General features: G+C 42.4%; 1 protein-coding gene across 4 annotated transcripts in view; it reads right to left on the minus strand.

Annotated features, from left to right (window-relative positions):
* Window positions 1-18,975, minus strand: part of slit1b (slit homolog 1b (Drosophila)) — an 85,660-nt gene that overhangs the window by 32,649 nt on the left and 34,036 nt on the right. For 2 of the 4 annotated variants that reach the window (XM_076884601.1, XM_076884600.1), the window contains exons 5-12: window positions 4,896-4,967; window positions 4,659-4,730; window positions 4,323-4,394; window positions 4,021-4,184; window positions 3,785-3,932; window positions 3,132-3,203; window positions 1,621-1,692; window positions 787-858 (exon numbers count right to left, since the gene is read on the minus strand). In XM_076884601.1, coding sequence (XP_076740716.1) covers window positions 787-858; window positions 1,621-1,692; window positions 3,132-3,203; window positions 3,785-3,932; window positions 4,021-4,184; window positions 4,323-4,394; window positions 4,659-4,730; window positions 4,896-4,967 — 744 coding nt within the window. Of the gene's footprint in view, window positions 1-786; window positions 859-1,620; window positions 1,693-3,131; window positions 3,204-3,784; window positions 3,933-4,020; window positions 4,185-4,322; window positions 4,395-4,658; window positions 4,731-4,895; window positions 4,968-5,581; window positions 5,762-18,975 lie in introns of those variants that run through there. The other 2 variants (XM_076884603.1, XM_076884602.1) reach the window with 2 other exon arrangements.

Genomic DNA, 18,975 nt, shown 5'->3' on the forward strand with positions numbered 1-18,975 from the left:
GAGCTGATTCATCACCAGCATCTGAATACTTGCAAACGTCTCTTATTTTAAAAACAAAACTGCTGCAATGCTATTTTGTGTTTTATGCCCAGAATTGGAGCCCTGATTTTTCCAAAATAAGAAACCAAACAAGGAGGGAGGTATTTTAAATTACACCAGGAGCCTGATGTATAAAGGATGTGTGCGTAAAACAACCAATAGTACAACCACAGGTAAAACTCCTTAAAACTCCTTTGTTGTTCTTGTGAGTGTCATGGATAAAAATGCACACTTGTACAATTACAAAATGACTAACTGCTATTTTTTCCAAAAACCTACATTGAAGTCTATCCATATGTCTCCAGGATGAGGATTAGTCTGTTCCTAACTTTCAGATTCCTCTCCATTTCCTTTTTGTCACTGGTTCCAGCGGTTTAGAGTTAAACATTACCACAAGGAATCTTCAAATACTTACTAAATTTTAAAAAAATGAAATAATGTTCAGGAAAGACGACAACTGCCAGATTATTCAGTCATCATACTGAGCTCCACCTCTCGACTATTATCAAATGATTCACTTAATCACCTCATTCGTGGTACCTTACCTACTTCATCATAGGTACAGCAGTGTTTTACCAAAGGGGGTATTCAAGTCAGTTATGAGAAGCAGATTTACATACCGGTAATTAACTTGGCAAAAACTAGTTTCCGCATTAGTTTCCATGCAGCTCCTTCTAAAATATTTGCCACCTTGTTTAAAACACAGTCAGTTCAGACAAATATATGCATGTTGTGGTTTGGACTTACAGCAACTCCAGAGACCCCAGACCATCGAACACTCCGCTTGGCAGCTCAGTGATCTTATTGCCATACAGAACTCTGCACACAAACAAAAAAAGTCTTTAACTGTGTTCTGCAATCAAAAGTGCTTCATCAGTCTGTGAACAGTTACTAAGATGCAAAATTTTATAATAATAATTGATTGCATTTATATAGCGCTCTTCAGGGCCCTCAAAGAACTTTACAATTCCACTATTCATTCACTCACTGGTAGAGGCAAGCTACAGTTGCAGCCACAGCTGCCCTGGGGCAGACTGACAGAGGCGAGGCTGCCATCGGCCCCTCTGGCCGTCACCAGTAGGCGGCAGGTGAAGTGTCTTGCCCAAGGACACAACGACCGAGACTCGAACCGGCAACCTTCCGGTTACAAGACGAACTGCCAACTCTTGAGCCACGATCGCCCCAAAATTTGCATCACCAAAACAAAAGTAAGTCTTATTCAGTCCACACAAGCACACGTTCACAGTCCATAAACAGAAGAGAAGACATTTACATCACACTGCTGTCGTGTATAGTATATGCACGCAAACTTATTCACACATACACACACTCAGCAATAATGCTGGCTGACCGCCTGCTGTGATTGTTTGCATGTCCTGATGTTTCCTGAGAATTCTCTGTACAGTGAGCAGGCGCCACTTTTAAATTATTCATACCAACAGATGCTTAAACACATGGACGCAGTGGGCACATATGGAGATATAGCCAATAAAGTGGACAGACACATGTAAACACGTGTTGGTAAAGACACTCTCAACACACCCAACAGTTTACACAATCAGATGCAGAGTGCTTACTCACAGTGAATTGAGAGCTCGGAGGCCTTGGAAAGCATCAGGAGCTATCTCAGATATCTGGTTGTTGCTCAGGTCACTGGGAATGAAAGACAATGAATGCCCAACACTTTTAAATACTTAGTGATTAGATTTATTTTGGGGAGAAAATGAAAAAACTCATGTATACAGATTTTGTTTTGTTGTAAACGCATTTAGCCAAAAGCATCATATGTACATAGCAAATAATTTGTGTTATTTTTTAAAGGATTAAAGGCAAAAAAGTGATGCAGCACTTTAACAGTTCTCTTTTCTGATCTCGAAATGAAAGCAGGTTATATAAAAATCCCCTATAAAAATAAGAAACCTCACTTTCTGAATTGACTGGCTAAGAGCTTCACTTTTTTCATGTCAGAACAGAGGAGCTATTTTTCTGGCCAAGTTGAAGTTTTTATATCTTTGATTCGGTCTGGCATGCCAAACCATAATATGTTAGATTATAAAATCCTTGTTCTGCTGCCACACGTCAGTCGTTCAGTTGTCATGATAAATTTTCAGACAAACCACTTAAACCAGCCTGGTAATGTAATCAAACCCCCCTCCCTCCCTCCTGGTGCTCGGGATGGTCTCGCAGTGATGATGGAAGAGGGCAAAGGAGGGGAAAGAGGATAAGATTAAGAGGAAAAGGAAAACCACAGAGAGAAAAAGATGGAGAGAGACAGAATGCCTGAGGAGGGAAATGGGCAAAGGAAGAAGAGGAAGAAGAGAAAAACAGCAACAGTGGAAGTAACAAAAACCGCAAAGACAGAAGAAAGAAAGAAATGTGAAACAGGATAGAAGGTCAAGAAGCCAGGAACATTATTATTGTGGTCAGATTAGCATTTTTTAAACATATACATCACATCACATGGATATGCACTTGATTTATCATGTAAGGGCCCTAAAAAGCCTCTAATGAGGACTCTGTGTCTTTGCAGGCTGATATAAATCAAATGCTCCTCGATGCTGAAACTCCACTGGGGCTGTATGTTCTGTTGAGCAGGAAAACCACAGCTCAGTGAGCAGTGGAGACAGAAGAAAAGAGAGATCCACTTGGCAAATCAGACTCTAGAACATTAAAATTTTCCCTGAAGCATTGTCCCTCTGGAGGCAGAAAAAATGTAATGGCTTTGGCTGATTTGGAGCTCAGGGGCAGGAATTCTGTAGCCTGCTGCAGTTGGCATAGCTGACTTTAAAAGTACTCTGCACAAAGAAAGGTGGAGCAAAAAAAAGTTAAATGAAGTGGACTAAAATGGGTCATGTGTGTGCAGGTATGGTGCAGGTATGGTTTAGGATATATATGGTTTAGGATATATAGAAAAGGCTTCTTTTGATTGATCCCTTATTGATCCCCTCCGTGATCTTAGTACTTTATTGATTTGTTGTAATAAACATTTAAATTTCAATAGAAAACATTGCTAGTGTTATTTCAATTTGAACTGACACTTGGAAGTGTTTAACTGCAAGTATGACGATATAAAGCTTTGTAGGAGCACTCACATTCGCCTGAGCTTCTTGTAGGATGTGAAGGCGCCTGGGGGAACCGACTTGATGCCATTCTGCTCCAGACGTCTGGGTAGAAAAGCAGAGAGGCTACATTGAAACACTGCACACGAGCAGTGAGGACAATCACATCCTTGAATGGTGGATTGCACATCAGAACATTTGATGTATTGGCAGAGACGTAAAGTACATGTAATGGCCTGTAAAATCTATCTATAAGATTTGTCCAAGTTATCGCCAGCTGTGCTTGTTACGCTACTGCATTCTAGCTACTGGCAGAGGAGCAGCAGAATTGAGAGAGAGTGTGGTTAAGCATCCAAAAAACCACTTTTCCATGTTGGATATATTAAAAGTAACCGGAAAGAATGTGATGAAGCAGCAAAATGACATAAGTAACATTTCTTCCTTTACATGGCATAGAGTAAGTACATGTACTGTAGTATTTCTTTCCATCTAATAAACCTGTGGGGACTTTCACTCTCTTTTGGGACCCCTCTGGAGCAGCTTTACATGGTTCACAATTTTGCTTGTAAGAAACCCACTTTATGCTGGTAGGTTTTATCTGAGTTCTGAAAGCAAACTATAAAGCTACAAAATAACAGAATTTGTCATTCTTGTATCATTATATATAATTCTTGTGGGATACTCACATCTCAGTCATACCCTCAGGGAGGTGGGCAGGGATTGCAGTTAGGCCCCTCCCACGGCAGTCCACAATGTTGTTGCTGCAGGAGCACATTGGAGGACAGGACCCAGATGCTAAACTACATGGCTGAACGAAGGCACTGCCACTGTGACCTAAAAACAAGGAAGAAAAAAATTTCTCACACATTGCATCATCATCCACATTTGGATCAAAGCCTCATGTATCGCCGGGCTCTTGTACCTGAGCAGGCAAAGTCACTTTTACGCAGCTCGGCCAGGTTGAGGCCCCTCAGCGTGGGAGGAGAGCTACACTGAGTGTAGAGGCCCAAAGCTGGCCGCTGCCGTAGCCATGGAGACAACCAAGCCAGGTGACAGTCGCAGCGCAGAGAGTTAGAGTGGAGACGGCTGAGGGAAGGAAAATACATTTGAGAAGTAGTGGAGGGGTGGGTAAAACATAAGGTGACAGATACACAGACAGAGATGAAATCAGACTTAACAATGTGGCATTCTGGGTAAAAAAGTTGAAAAAGGTGAGGCACTTACAAGGTGCGGAGCTTTGGCATGTGATTGAAACTGGAGACTGGAATGCTGCTGATGTTGTTGTTGTTCAGTGTGCTAGAAGAAAAAATAGGAGAGAAATTAGCAATGATGAGAAGAAGAGGCAACACTAAATATAACAGCAAGGACAGAAAGGAAGGGTGTGAGAACAAAGAGATGGAACAATAAAAAGCAAGAGAGAGTTGATAGGCACGGAAGCCAGTGGAAAAATGATGGCAGTAGAAAAGATGAAGAGAGCAGAAGAAAACAAAGTTTTTTTAATGAGAGATTAAATTGTTTTGAGAAGAGCATCAAAGAAATTATTTTTCTTAGATTACTCACAGGACTTCTAGAGATCGCAAAGCTCTGAATGCCCCCTCTTCAATACAGCTGATATGGTTTTTATCCAGCTGACTGATAATAAAAAGAACACAAAGCCAATATGATGTAGATTTAGTTAATGGCTCGGTCCAGCCAACCACTCAGTCTTCTAATTACGGACGTGATATTTCTTGACAGTAGCAAATTGCACCGTTATCTCCACTGCACCCATTCCTTTAACACTTTATCTTCACTTACAGGTTTTTAAGGTCTGTTGCGCCTCTGAAAGCTCTCCTCGGAATGGCTTGGATGGCATTTTCACTTAGATCTCTGAAAAACAAAGAAAAGAGGGAAATTCATTCTGCTAAGAGATGCAATGATACAACTTGTTGACTCCACATCCAGGAGTTTGCTATAGCACATGGCAATTCTTGCAGATGCTCTACATGGTATTACATTTGACCAAACCAGTCGAGCTGAGCTTTGGATGCTTGCTGTCTGCCTTCACATACAATGGGCTTAAGTGACATCCCACTCTTAATTCATAGAGTTTAATATGTTGTCAGATCACCCTTTGCAGCTAGAATAGCTTTAACGCTTCTGGGGAGGATTTCCACAAGGTTTAGGAGTCTGTTTATGGGAATTTTTGATCATTCTTCCAAAACCACATTTGAGGTCAGACACTGATTGACGGGAAGGCCTGTCTCACAGCCGCCACTCTAACTCCTTCCAAAGGTGTTCTGTCAGGTTGGCGCAGGCCAGTCAAGTTTTTCCACACCAAACTTGCTCATCCATGTCTTTGTGCACATGTGTCCAGGCATGTTGGAACAGTACTGGGCCATCCCCAAACTGTTCTAACAAAGCTGGGAGCATGAAATGGTCAAAAACGTGAATTTGTTTGAGTTCTGAAATTTTTGAAACTATCTGCCTCATCTTCCACTGACCCTGCTCTCTGATCTTCCATGACCTATCACTTTGTGGCTCATTTACTCTCGTTCTCACTCACTTCCACTTTTTTATAATATCACTAACACTTGGCTGTGGAATATTTACTAGAAAGGAAATTCCACAACTGGACTTGTTTCACAGGTGGCATCCTATCACAGTACCACGCTGGAATTAACTGATCTCCTGAGAGCAAACCCAGAAGCGTCTCCATGCCTGGCTGCTTGATTTTGTACACCTGTGGACATGGAAGTGACTGGAACACCTGAATTCAATGATTTGGTGTGATGAGTGAATACTTTTGGCAACACAGTGTATGTTTACATGCATTTAATAAAACATATGGTCTTTTCCTCTTTGATAAACTAAGGAAACACCAGTCCTCTTTATTTTAATATAGTTCCTCCAGAAAAGGTGTCTGAGATGCAGCAGGCAGACTGCTTACAGACCAAGGTCACGGGACTTACTGACTAGCTTTGGTGATAAAAAAATATGAAGTAGAAATGCAATGCCACGATTAGACATCATAGAAACAGACAGGTGAACCACAGCAACGGAGACCAATAAATAATAGCAAAACTCTGTGTGTGTGTGCGTGCGTGTGTGTGTGTGTGTGCGTGTGCGTGTGTGTGCGTGCGTGTGTGTGTTAGACAAACCACAGAAGAGGATGTACATCATCTCTGGCTGCCCTACAGGTCCTCAGACACAGTCCATTAATGTCAGGGTCAAACCAGAGGCTGACAGAGGAGGAAACACCCACTTATTGAGAACTAGACAGCCAGTATAGTGCCTTTAAGCAAGAAAGTATATCTTTTAAATCAGATTGAACACAGGAGGAGAGTCAAGTAATTGACAAACCAGCTAACCAAATTAATCTTATACTAATGTACTGTACTTTTAGAACTTCTGTTACTGCATTCACGAACACTGTGCCACACAATACTGTAACCCGCTTGATGCACAGCTATGGCCTAGCTAGACCAGCTCTTTGTAGACATACATAGAGCAGTACATTAGAAAAGTGAAAAACTGATTCTGACACCCCTGAGGCCAGTTGAAAAAGCAGACTTTTTATTGAAGTATAAAGTTCAACTGTGTCTGACACATGAAACCAGCAGTGAAGAAGATGATGGGGGATATACAGAGTAAATGAACAGACTGATGCAGAAAAGGATGATGGATGGACATGTTAAAAGGGGATGGGTGGTGCAGGACACAAGAGTGATTATGGAGAGAAACAAGAACAGAAGTTATAAATGGTAAAATGGCCTGTATTTATATAGCGCTTTACTAGTCCCTAAGGACCCCAAAGCGCTTTACATATCCAGTCACACACACATTGGTGATGGCAAGCTACATTGTAGCCACAGCCACCCTGGGGCGCACTGACAGAGGCGAGGCTGCTGGATACTGGCACCACCGGGCCCTCTGACCACCACCAGTAGGCAACGGGTGAAGTGTCTTGCCCAAGGACACAACAACCGAGACTGTCGGAGCCAGGGCTCGAACCGGCAACCTTCCAATTACAAGGCGAACTCCCAACCTTTGAGCCACGATATGGCTAAATCGAGTTGAGGTAGTTCAGTATGTGATATGACAAACTGGAAGTTTGGGAGATATGAAGAGAAACAGAAATGGGTTAAAAGAAAAAAAGATAGACATGTGAGTCATATAAGTCAGAGGCAGAGAGAGAGAGAGCACACCAATAACAATGGACTGTTATGATGTAGACAGAGAGAGACAGAGGAGGGGAAAGATGAAGTCCAGTTGTTAATACAGTTTTTCTGCTTCATTTCAGAAAGTGCTCAAGGCCAACATGCCACACAGACCCATTATTCCTCTCTGTCGTCTGTTCATATCCAGTAATCTTTATATCCACTCTTTAATACAAGCTGCAGAAAAAACAATATTTTAAGACTTTCAGCTTGTTTTTGAAGAGTTTCCAGATTGAATTGATTCAAACGGATGGAGTTCAACTTATAAAGAACATCTGCAATAATTAATGGAGGTAAATATTTTTTAAGAAAAGACTTTTTGAAAAGAAGATGCCATCAACTGCACAAGTATGACATGCATGCCTTCAACTGGACTTGGAAAGCAGTGGAACAAAGAAAAATAAATGAAAAATAAAATGCTTTTCTAAATACATGATACAAACTTAAACATATGGAAAGTGATCACAGAAAGCACCCTCGTGTTGTGGCTCACACACGCTGGTGCTCACACTCAATAACACAGATGCTTCCTCATCAGGTCATCGAGATTCTGTTGCCAGGACACAAAGAGGCTGAATATGATGTTTACTGGAGGGAAACACAGACTGGTCACAGCTGGATGTGTGAGCGTGTGTGTGTGTGTGTGTGTGTGTGTGTGTGTGTGTGTGTGTGTGTGTGTGTGTGTGTGTGTGTGTGTGTGTGTGTGGACAGTAGGCAGTCTCTTAATATTTGCTCTCCGTCTCCTGCTACCTCCTCTATTCATTTTCTGATCCTTTCTTTCATCCGTTGTGTCTCTGGATCTGTCTCTCCTCGCTCCTCCTCATCCTCTTATTGTTCTCCGCTGTCTCCTGTCGTTTCAATATCCTCCTCATCCCTCCATCCCTCCCTTCCTGCTCACAGTGGAGGGTGAGAAAGGTAAACTTTCCCACTCGTTTCCTGCTCGTTGACAACACACCACCTCTCTGTCTATCTGTCTCCTTCAAACATGGGTTAGTTTAAGTCTCGCTTATTGCTACCTTCTTATTCGTCATAGAGTCATTCCATCTATGGAGGTATTTCCTTTTATACATCTGTATAGGATGTACACTTACTTTCATGTTTCTTGGTCTTTTTATTTTGCTGTTATATGCTTTAAAGCAGGGGTCTCAAACTCCAGGCCTCGAGGGCCGGTGTCCTGCAGATTTTAGATCTCACAGTGGGTCAACACACCTGATTCAAATGATTAGTTCATTACCAGGCCTCTGGAGAACTTCAAGACATGTTGAGGAGGTAATTTAGCCATTTAAATCAGCTGTTTTGGATCAAGGACACATCTAAAACCTGCAGGACACCGGCTCTTAAGGCCTGGAGTTCGAGACCCCTGCTTTAAAGCAATGATTTCCCGAAAGACGTCATGCAGCAAAAGAAAGAATTATCCAGTGACAGCTCCAAGTGTCCCTGTTGCAGTTTGATAGTACAAGTCATCAAAACCATCCAGCTATATGTTAAATGAATCAATAACTATGCTTTTCTAGTCCTTCCAAGGGTGCTATGATTTCAGTTTTGTGCTTGGGTCCAAGCAAGACAAGCTGTAACTGTGTCAGCAAGCAGTATGTAGAAGAAACACTCAGAGTACAGCAAAACTATCCAGCAGTTTTTGACTACAATACGAAGCACAAAATAATTAATTTTAAAAAAGGGGGGGATGGGGGATGGGGGGTGGCTTAAGACTTTTGCAGTTTTCTTGGTTTGCAGCAGTTTGTGACAAAACCACAAACTGTGTTGAAGTGATTCATAAACACCAGTTTAATACATTTATTTCTATCCAGCCACTTGCAGGAAAGCTGGAGCGCACCCCAGCTGTCAGTAGGCAAGAGTAGGTTACATCCTGGACTTGTTGCTGGTCCATTACGTGGCTAACAGACAGTCATTAATCCTCACATTCACAATTACAGAGAATTTAGAATCCAAAGATAACCTGGACTGTGGGAGGAAGTGGGAGTAAATGGTAAAATTGCCTGCATTTGTATAGTGCTTTACTAGTCCCTAAGGACCCCAAAGCGCTTTACACAACCAGTCATCCACCCATTCACACACTGGTGATGGCACCCTGGGGCGCACTGACAGAGGTGAGGCTGCCGGACACTGGCGCCACTGGGCCCTCTGACCACCACCAGTAGGCAATGGGTGAAGTGTCTTGCCCAAGGACACAACAACCGAGACTGTCCAAGCCGGGGCTCGAACCGGCAACCTTCCGATTACAAGGCGAACTCCCAACTCTTGAGCCACGATCCCCCGGAGCGGCCAAAGGAAAACCATAAAGGTACAAGGAGAACTGCAAATTCCACACAGAAAGCACCAACCGGCTTGAAACCAGAACCTCACATGTAAAAGAATGATTCATCTTTAGCTCAAAGTGAAGACAACAGCTTATTAATCTAACAGCGCCATCAGATCAGCATGCAATATCAGAAGAAAGTCAAATCCTGGGTATCTGTTCACTAGAAAAAGTTGGATTTGTGCCACTGTCCCTAGCAGCGAGTTAATCTTGCTAACTGGAATACTAGTATGATATATGAGTGAAACTGTAAATGCAGAAAGAGTCCAACATTTAACTTCCCCTGAAAAACAAAACTTCATAACGTACTAATATAGCTCTATTAACTTTGGTCTGAATGTTTTCACTGCATGACAGAAATATCAGGCAATCCCATCTAAAATCACAGAGTTAACAAACTCTGAAGACAGCCTGTTATCTGTAACGAGTAACTGCTTTTTTGACTCATGCACACCTTTTTCGTTTTTTTTCTTTGTTTTGTTAAACTCTGTCCAGACAGGTCAGCAGACAGAGTCAGAGCATCAACATGGTTAATATTTTATTTCTGTAGTCTGGTCCACTCCTCAACCTGACACACACAGACACACATAGGACAAACAACCTCAATAAGTAACTTAATAAATAAGACGATTTAAAGATGGCGGCGGTGAGGTCGGCTGCCGTCACGACTGCTCCGACCACTTTTTCTTTGTCTTTGTTTTTTAAGTTAGTTTTCAGCGTTTCTAAATCGGCAAAATCACCACCATTGGGTACATTAGGTATGACAGTGACACTCTTGTTTCTATTGGTTTACAATGTACTCACAATTCGAAGTTTTTAACTCCGGATCCGAGCTGGCCGAGTGAGATCTTGAGGGAGAACAAAGGGAAGCGGCGGCGGCCTAGAGGGAAGCGAGCCGGCGTCAGGAACAGGCTGAGAGCTCGTGCACACCGCACACCTCTGCCTAGCATCCTGCTCGCCAACGTCCAGTCACTGGAGAACAAGCTTGACGACCTCAGGGCCAGGGTAAAGTTCCAGAGAGACATTCGGGACTGCAATCTCCTCTGCTTCACCGAGACATGGCTGAACCCAGCGGTGCCGGACCACGCCATCCAGCCGGCCGAGTTCTTCTCGGTTCACCGCATGGACAGGACACGGGACTCGGGGAAGTCAAGGGGAGGCGGCGTGTGTTTAATGGTGAACAACAACTGGTGCAACAGTGCGAACATTGTTCCTCTCACACGCTCCTGCACACCAAATCTGGAACTACTGTCCATCATGTGTCGTCCTTTTTATCTACCTCGGGAATTTACATCGGTCATTATAAGTGCCGTTTATATTCCACCACAAGCGGACACGGTCACCGCCTTATGCGAGCTGCATGAGGCACTCACACAGCACCAGACACAACACCGGGACGCTGCGCTTATTGTGATGGGGGACTTTAATAGCGCCAACCTCAAACGCGCAGCGCCGAACTTTTATCAACACATCTCCTGCCCCACCAGAGGTGAAAGGACACTGGACCACTGCTACACTACAGTCAAGGACGGCTACAAGGCACAATCCCGCCCTCCTTTTGGCAAATCTGATCACACCGCCATCTTCCTCATCCCAAAATACAAACAAAGGCTGAAACAGGAAGTTCCGGTTCAGAGGAAGGTCGCGCGCTGGACGGATCAATCGGTGGCCGCGTTACAGGACGCACTCGATGACGCAGACTGGGGCATGTTCAGAAACAGCTCCGATGATGATGTCAACGTGTTTACGGAAGCGGTTGTGGGATTCATCGGGAAACTAGCGGATGATACCGTGGAGACAAAGACTATCACAACGTTTCCCAACCAGAAGCCGTGGGTGGATAAAACCATCCGCGACGCTCTGAGATCCCGCACCGCTGCCTACAACACGGGACTCATGACGGGGGACATGGACCCGTACAAAGCCGCGTCATATAACGTGCGGAGGGCGGTGAAAGAGGCGAAGCAGCGCTACGGGAGGAAACTAGAGTCACAACTCCAACAGAGTGACTCTAGGAGCCTGTGGCGGGGACTAAGGACAATAACGGACTATAAAGCACCAACAACCGGTATGACGAACGCGGCCGTGACTCTGGCAGACGAGCTGAACACTTTCTATGCTCGCTTCGAGGCTGCAGCTAAGGACTCCAACAATGCTAGTGTTAGCGGCGCTAACGGCTGCAGACAGGAAGATACTGCCAGCACCGGAAACGTGCTCGTCATCTCCGAGCATGAAGTAAGGAGAGCCTTCAAGAGAGTGAACACCAGGAAAGCAGCAGGACCAGACGGCATCCCAGGTCGTATCCTAAGAGACTGCGCATACCAGCTAGCTCCTGTGTTCACTGAGATATTCAACATCTCTCTATCTCAGTCGGTGATCCCCACATGCTTCAAAGAGTCCATCATTGTTCCTGTCCCGAAGAAACCCCACCCTGCTTCTCTCAATGACTATCGCCCTGTAGCCCTCACCTCAGTAGTGATGAAGTGCTTTGAACGCCTGGTCAGAGACTTCATCATTTCTTCACTACCAGACACACTGGACCCACTACAGTTTGCTTACCGTCCAAATCGTTCCACAGACGATGCCATCTCTCATCTCCTCCACACCTCACTTACTCACTTGGACACTAGAAGGGGGAATTATGTTAAAATGCTCTTCATAGACTACAGCTCTGCATTTAACACCATAATTCCCTCCACACTCACCACCAAGCTGGAGCATCTGGGACTCAGCTCATCTATGTGTCAGTGAATCTCCAACTTCCTAACTGGCAGACCACAGGCAGTAAGGATGGGCGGACATGTCTCAGCCTCCACCACTCTCAGCACTGGAGCTCCCCAGGGGTGTGTTCTGAGCCCCCTGCTGTACTCTTTGTACACATATAACTGTGTGGCCACTACCAGCTCCACCACCATCATCAAGTTTGCTGACGACACCGTCGTGGTGGGCCTGATCTCTGATAACAACGAGACGGCCTACCTGAAGGAGATTAGGAATCTGGAGAACTGGTGCCAGAGGAACAACCTCCTTCTAAACGTCAGTAAGACAAAGGAGCTGATAGTGGACTTCAGCACTAAGCAGGAGAGGAACTACCAGACCCCCGTCATCAACGAGTGCCCAGTGGAGAGAGTGGACAGCTTCAAATACCTCGGAGTTCACATCACGCAGGACCTGTCATGGTCCTGTCACATCAACACCGTGGTGAAAAAGGCCCGTCAGCGTCTCTACCACCTCAGACGCTTGAGAGACTTCCAACTGCCCTCCAAGGTGCTCAGGAACTTTTACTCCTGCATCATAGAGAGCATCCTGGCGGGAAACATCTTAACCTGGTTCGGGAACAGCACCATGCAGGACAGACGAGCTCTACAGAGGGTTGTGCGGTCAGCTGAGCGCACCATCCGCTCCGAGCTCCATGACCTGCACTCAATCTACAGCAGGCGGTGCTGGACCAAGGCCAGGAAGATCGTGAAGGACCTCAGCCATCCCAACAACAGACTTTTCTCTCTGTTGAGGTCAGGAAAGCGATTCCGCTCCCTGAAGACCAACACAGAGAGACTGAGGAGGAGCTTCTTCCCGCAGGCGATACGGTCTCTCAATCACACCACCACACAGTACTGACCCACACATACAGTTGTTACACACACTGGACATTCTGGACATTGTTTCACTTCATTACTTAAATCACGCTGCTGTTATTGTGTATATGCTGCTGTTATTGTGTATATATTTATTTATATTTCTTCATACATTCTTATATAGTTCTATATTGTGTATTTTGTTGTACAGTTATTTTATTTTCAACTTTAATTTATATATTTTATCTTATTCTCCCAGTTAAATTTACCCTTCATTCTAATTTGTGTTGTACAGTTATTTCATTTTTAACCTTAATTTATATTTTATTCCTTCCTAGTTAAATTTACCCTTTTTAATTTTTCATATTTATTTCCTATCTTATTCATAGCCTTTTCCTTTTTTGTTTTCTTTAGGTCACGAGCAGTTGTCCAAGCATTTCACTACATATCGTACTGTGTATGACTGTGTACGTGACAAATAAAATTTGAATTTGAATTTGAATTTAAGTTAAGAGAAGTGTTTACTGGAAGAAAGACAATTCACGAAAAAGGAATGACGTTGAAGAGGAGAACCAGTGGATTAAGAATAGAAAAGAAAGTTCAACCAGATGTATTACAGGCTAATGTGGTCAACCAGAAGAACGGATATGGAATAGATAACCCTAAAATGACCTGCATACCTACACACATTAAATAACACTGGGAATCTCCCACTCTGTGTTAAATGCACATTCAACCACACATGCACACAAGCTAACACTGAAGAATGAACCAACATGTCTGAAAATGTCACACCAGTGGAAGCTGATCCAAAGATCACACGCATATTTTGACATATTCCTCCACACCCAACCACCCACAGACATACCCTGTGAATAAACTCTCTTAATTGTGATACATATCCATCCCAAGGGATTTGCAGAGGAAGATGAAGGATAAGAGACAAAGAGAAATTTATCCGAGAAGAAGAAGAAGAATAAATCAAAATAAATAGAACAACTGTACAAGACAAGATTTTTTGAGTATTGGTTACTAAACCACTGTAACAAGTCAGTTTGTAAAGTTTCTTCCCTCCTGGTTCCCCAGTTAACTGTAGGTGGTGTTATTTCAGAGTGGAAGCATTTATTAACCACAGCAGCATTAAGAGGTAAAGTTGCAAATATGCCGAGTGCATACACATTGCTAACATACGTGTAATATATATAGTAGCAATAGTATTTAGTGCAACAACATTTACATCTATTCATTCATTAAACTGATTAATGGAAAATATTGGTGGAGATCTTTGTAATGATTTAGTATCTAATCAGATTTATAAGCTTATGGAGGTCTTTGATATTTGCCAGTGTGGCCTGCTGTTGGCAGGTGGTTGGTCTGCTGCTTCTGAACCGGCTGAGAGTCTGACTTCTGTTTAATGAGTAAACATGGCTTTTCTCCAGAGATGCAGTTTTTTTTTAATTGTGTTTGGGGTTGAGAAGTTAGACTAACAAAACCCTTACAGGATGCCGTCATGCATTTTTTTTTAGTGAGTTTAATGTTTGCACTTGATGGCGATGCCTGCTCTGTTAGCACATTGTGGCTTTAATAAGCCAGTGGACAAACTGGTGCCCCTCTGAAGTCACATTGTTCAGCTGAAGTTCAGGGTTGTTAATATGAGGACTCTGGACCAAAAGTTGCCTTTGGTCAACTTTTGCATGGACTGCTGTTTATTTTCTTCATACACTTTAAGTCACTTTATTGCCACCTAATGCAAACCAATATGAAACACCAAGCCACCACTATGAAGTGACACAATTACAAATTAGGTGTTTAAGTGAGCAGTTTTCTTTTTTGCACCTTAGTCATATGTTAGTTTAGCTGGTATTCAATTAGTTCAGCTTTATTTATACAGCACCAAATCACAACAACATTCGTCTTAATGCACTTTATATTGTAAGGTTAAGACCCTACAATAATACAAAGAAAACAGGCTAAATGATGATCTTCTAAATTTGTGAGATGCCATTTCCTCTCCAGTTTACGAGTTATCTGCTTTAAGGTGCACATTTGAGAGTTACACCAGGGAGTGAAGTACTTCTGATTCAAGGTTTTCCTTTTTCAAAGGAGCTACAGTATATAGACAGGGGTGCACATAAGTGTTCCGCAGGTGTGGATGCGCTGTCAAAATAAAAGGCGCACCAGATAAGAAGTTGGAACGCACGTTTGCGTACATAAGATTTTCTTGAGGGATTTTCACAGCACATTCTGCACCACATCTTTGTGCGTTTATCATTTGTTTGAAGCCAGCTCACCTCCTGCAATCACTTTTACGAGAATACGTGCTTCTTTTGTGGTTCGGACTCCTTCTGACATTTCTTTGGAGGTGGAGGAAAACCAAAGTAATTGCTTAAAGGAGCTTGCTTCTTCGACATCTTTAAGATTTCTAAACAAATGTCTGTCCTCCTCCAGAAAATCTTACGTACACATACGCGCGTTGCAACTTCTTTTTTGGTGTGCGTTTTTTATTTTGACAGTGCATGCGCACCAGCGGACCGCTTTTGTGCAGCCCTGTATATAGACTTGTACGCATTAAAGAAGTAAAAATATTGACAAGATAATCGACGTCTGTGGGAGTGGTGCTCAGGTAGCTGCTCTGCACTAGGGCTGCTCGATTATGGCAAAAATGATCATCACGATTATTTTCACTGAAATTGAGATCTCGATTATTTGACGATATTTATTTAACCCTTTAAGACCTACTATAGAACCAAGTCCGCCAGAGCTTATATTATTTTTTTACATGTTGTAGTGCCATTTGTGGGAGCATTTCAAGTTGCTATACAGCTGTTATAGCCCATATTTTAATAATATGTATGCATTAAGTCCATAGTAACTACATTAATTGCGAAAAAGTGCAATAAACTACAAAAAACTTGAAAATCGTTTTTGTTTTTTTTACATATATTTCTACTTGGAGAAATTTAAGAGGTTTATCCCTCAAAACTATAAATACAAAAAAGTTGCAAAAAAATAGTTTACAACAACAGGAAATTTATTTTGAGTGTCTTCATAGTTTTATTTTGGAGATACACTAATTTTTATATACACTGCAGGAAAAACAAAAAAACAATCCTATGATGCAAATTTGCAAAGAAAACAGCAGGTGCATCAAAATAAACTATTTCCAGCAGTGCAATTTGAGTTCTAAGCATCCCAGAAACTATTCAGAAAAGTCAAACATGACCAGTATAGTTTTTTAAGGCCTACAAGTAAAAAACTACATTTCCGCGAAAATGACGTCACTTCCGGTTTCGGCCAGGAAATGGCGGACATGCGATCGTTCGCGCTGACGTCTGTTTCATTGTGGGAAGTATTACGAATAGCTGATCGGATCGGCAAAGCGTGTTTCTGGAATGTTATGTTTTTGTTCCTGCAAGCGCTTTTTATGCAATTTTTGCAAAGCTTTATGTGGAAGTAAACCGTGACCGAGGACAAGCTGATGGCATAAGATGTAAGTACAACCCCTCCGGTTTCATATGCAAAACAAATTATTGCGCTAGCTTACGCGGTTCAGGTTCTACAGGGATTTAAAAATAGTTACACAAAACGGAGCGTGCTGCTCTGACTGGATTTAAAGGGTTAACAATGACTTTAAAAAATAATATAAAATAGTGTGCAACACCACTGAAGTTTTCTTTTTACCTCTCTTTTCAACCAACAGCAGTCACTCTCCTCTTCAAATAACTTCTGCTTAGCTTTCTGAGCTTCCCTCGGGTCCTCTTAATCAGCGGTCTCCAACCTTTTTTGCGCCACGGACCGGTTTATGCCCGACAATATTTTCACGGACCGGTGTTCCAGATCTACTGGCGTTTAGATCAACTGGCGTTGGTCGAACAGATGTGTGGTAGTCTTGCATTTCAGGAGCTGCTACCGACAAACCAGCAAAAAAACGGCAAATGTGTCACCTGTGACACTTGTGAGGTTATCTCAAACACACTCCGTCAGTCTTGATGCTGTTGAACAACAAAATGTATAAAAATGTGGTGAGTTTACCTGGTGATATCCTCATGCGCAACGCGATCGCGAAAACAGCAAACAAGTAACACCACGCCGATGTTGTTCACAGGACAGCAAGACTAAACGATCGGGAGACTCTTGTCATCGTTATCGTTCCCCTCGCATGGTTTGTTTCTCCGAATTCAGCGTTTTTGCTTCACAACTACAGCGAGCAGTTTACTTTGTGCACTAACATGGACTCGAGTCAACCAGCGCCACCTCTGGCCAAGTGCCACAGCCTACAGCCAGATCAACTTGTGACACACATCTGCACCACGTTTGAATTCGTGTCATGCACAACACATTTGTACCTTTCAATTGTGTCTGTTTGTGTCTGTGTATATAATTTGGAATTTTGTACAAATGTAGGCGAATAAGGAATATATGATATCATTTCATTCTTTTCAAAGGTTTATTTGCATGACGCACAAACAGACACAATTGAATGAGGGAGGGGCTAATAATCGGCTCAGTCATTTTTAATGATCGTTGAAAGCCCAGATCGTAATCGTGATTAAAATTCGATTAATTGAGCAGCCCTACTCTGCACTGTGTTAGCATAAGGCATTGAGGAGCTAACAGTGGATGAATTATATCCTTAAACTTAGAAAGTTCATCACTGTTGTGAATTAGAAAAGATAAAAGTTAATATGTTTGATTCGCATGACTCATATTATACTATAGACTATACTTCCTATTTGGCATGTTTGCTTTTTCCATTTGCTGGTGTTTAAGTTTTACTGGCTTTGACCACCGTACTCATCAGACCAGGCAATATGGTCCATTATAAAGAATTATTTCATCATGATATTTTCACCACTTGTAAAACAGTTATTCAATACGACATAATATCCAGGCTCTTATGCAGTGCTCCCTTAAATGTATACCATCTGTCTCATGGTACAGGCCCTCACATGAGCTTAAAAAAGTATTTCACGTTTCTACACCATTTTATTTTATTAAAAATTCTCATTTAATGTGTCATTTTTAGGGAAATATGCAACAAAAAAAAACCCAAAAGCCAAAAACATAAACAATACAAAATCAGAACCATCAGTATATTCAATGTTTTTACTTGGAGGCCACATCACTCGTAATATAAGGAGACATGTTTGAAGACAAAAATAACATATTTTCTTGTTTTACTTCAAAGCCATGTCAATCACGGAGCTTCAGCAGGCAAACTAACACAGACAAAACACAGTATTACGGGCTAACAACAAAATCTATACACAAACGCACACACACATGCTAAATATTACCCTCACACACCATCCAGCGGACACATGGCTGCCCCTTAGCACACAGGGCCTATGTGTGAGAAACACAGTCGCGTTAGTGTTTGACCAACACTCACTGAACTCTGGAAAAGTTCATGACCTGATGGCATGTAAAGGTGTGACCATGGCAACAGCACAAACTCAAGCATAGCAGGCAATACTGAAAATGTCTCCTTATTTCTGGTCATCTGGCATCTTTTGTTCAGCCCTACTTTACTCCCATGCATTACACCTTCAGTGTTTATAGTACTGTATCTTTTTTACATTTGTATACTCTATTATTATTTTTTTCCTTTTTAAAAACCCTTCTCTGCACTTTCTCTTTGATTTAATATCTTTTCCCATTTTTCTTTCCATCATGCCATCTTTATTTCTTTGCCTGCTGTCAAACCGCTGATCTTCATCCACAGTTTTTTGACCTCCCTTCCTCTGCCTTTGTGTCTTTCCTTCATTCCTTTTATCCTTCATTTC

The sequence above is a fragment of the Maylandia zebra genome, linkage group LG6 (genome assembly GCF_041146795.1).
Source record: "Maylandia zebra isolate NMK-2024a linkage group LG6, Mzebra_GT3a, whole genome shotgun sequence".
Lineage (NCBI taxonomy): Eukaryota > Metazoa > Chordata > Actinopteri > Cichliformes > Cichlidae > Maylandia > Maylandia zebra.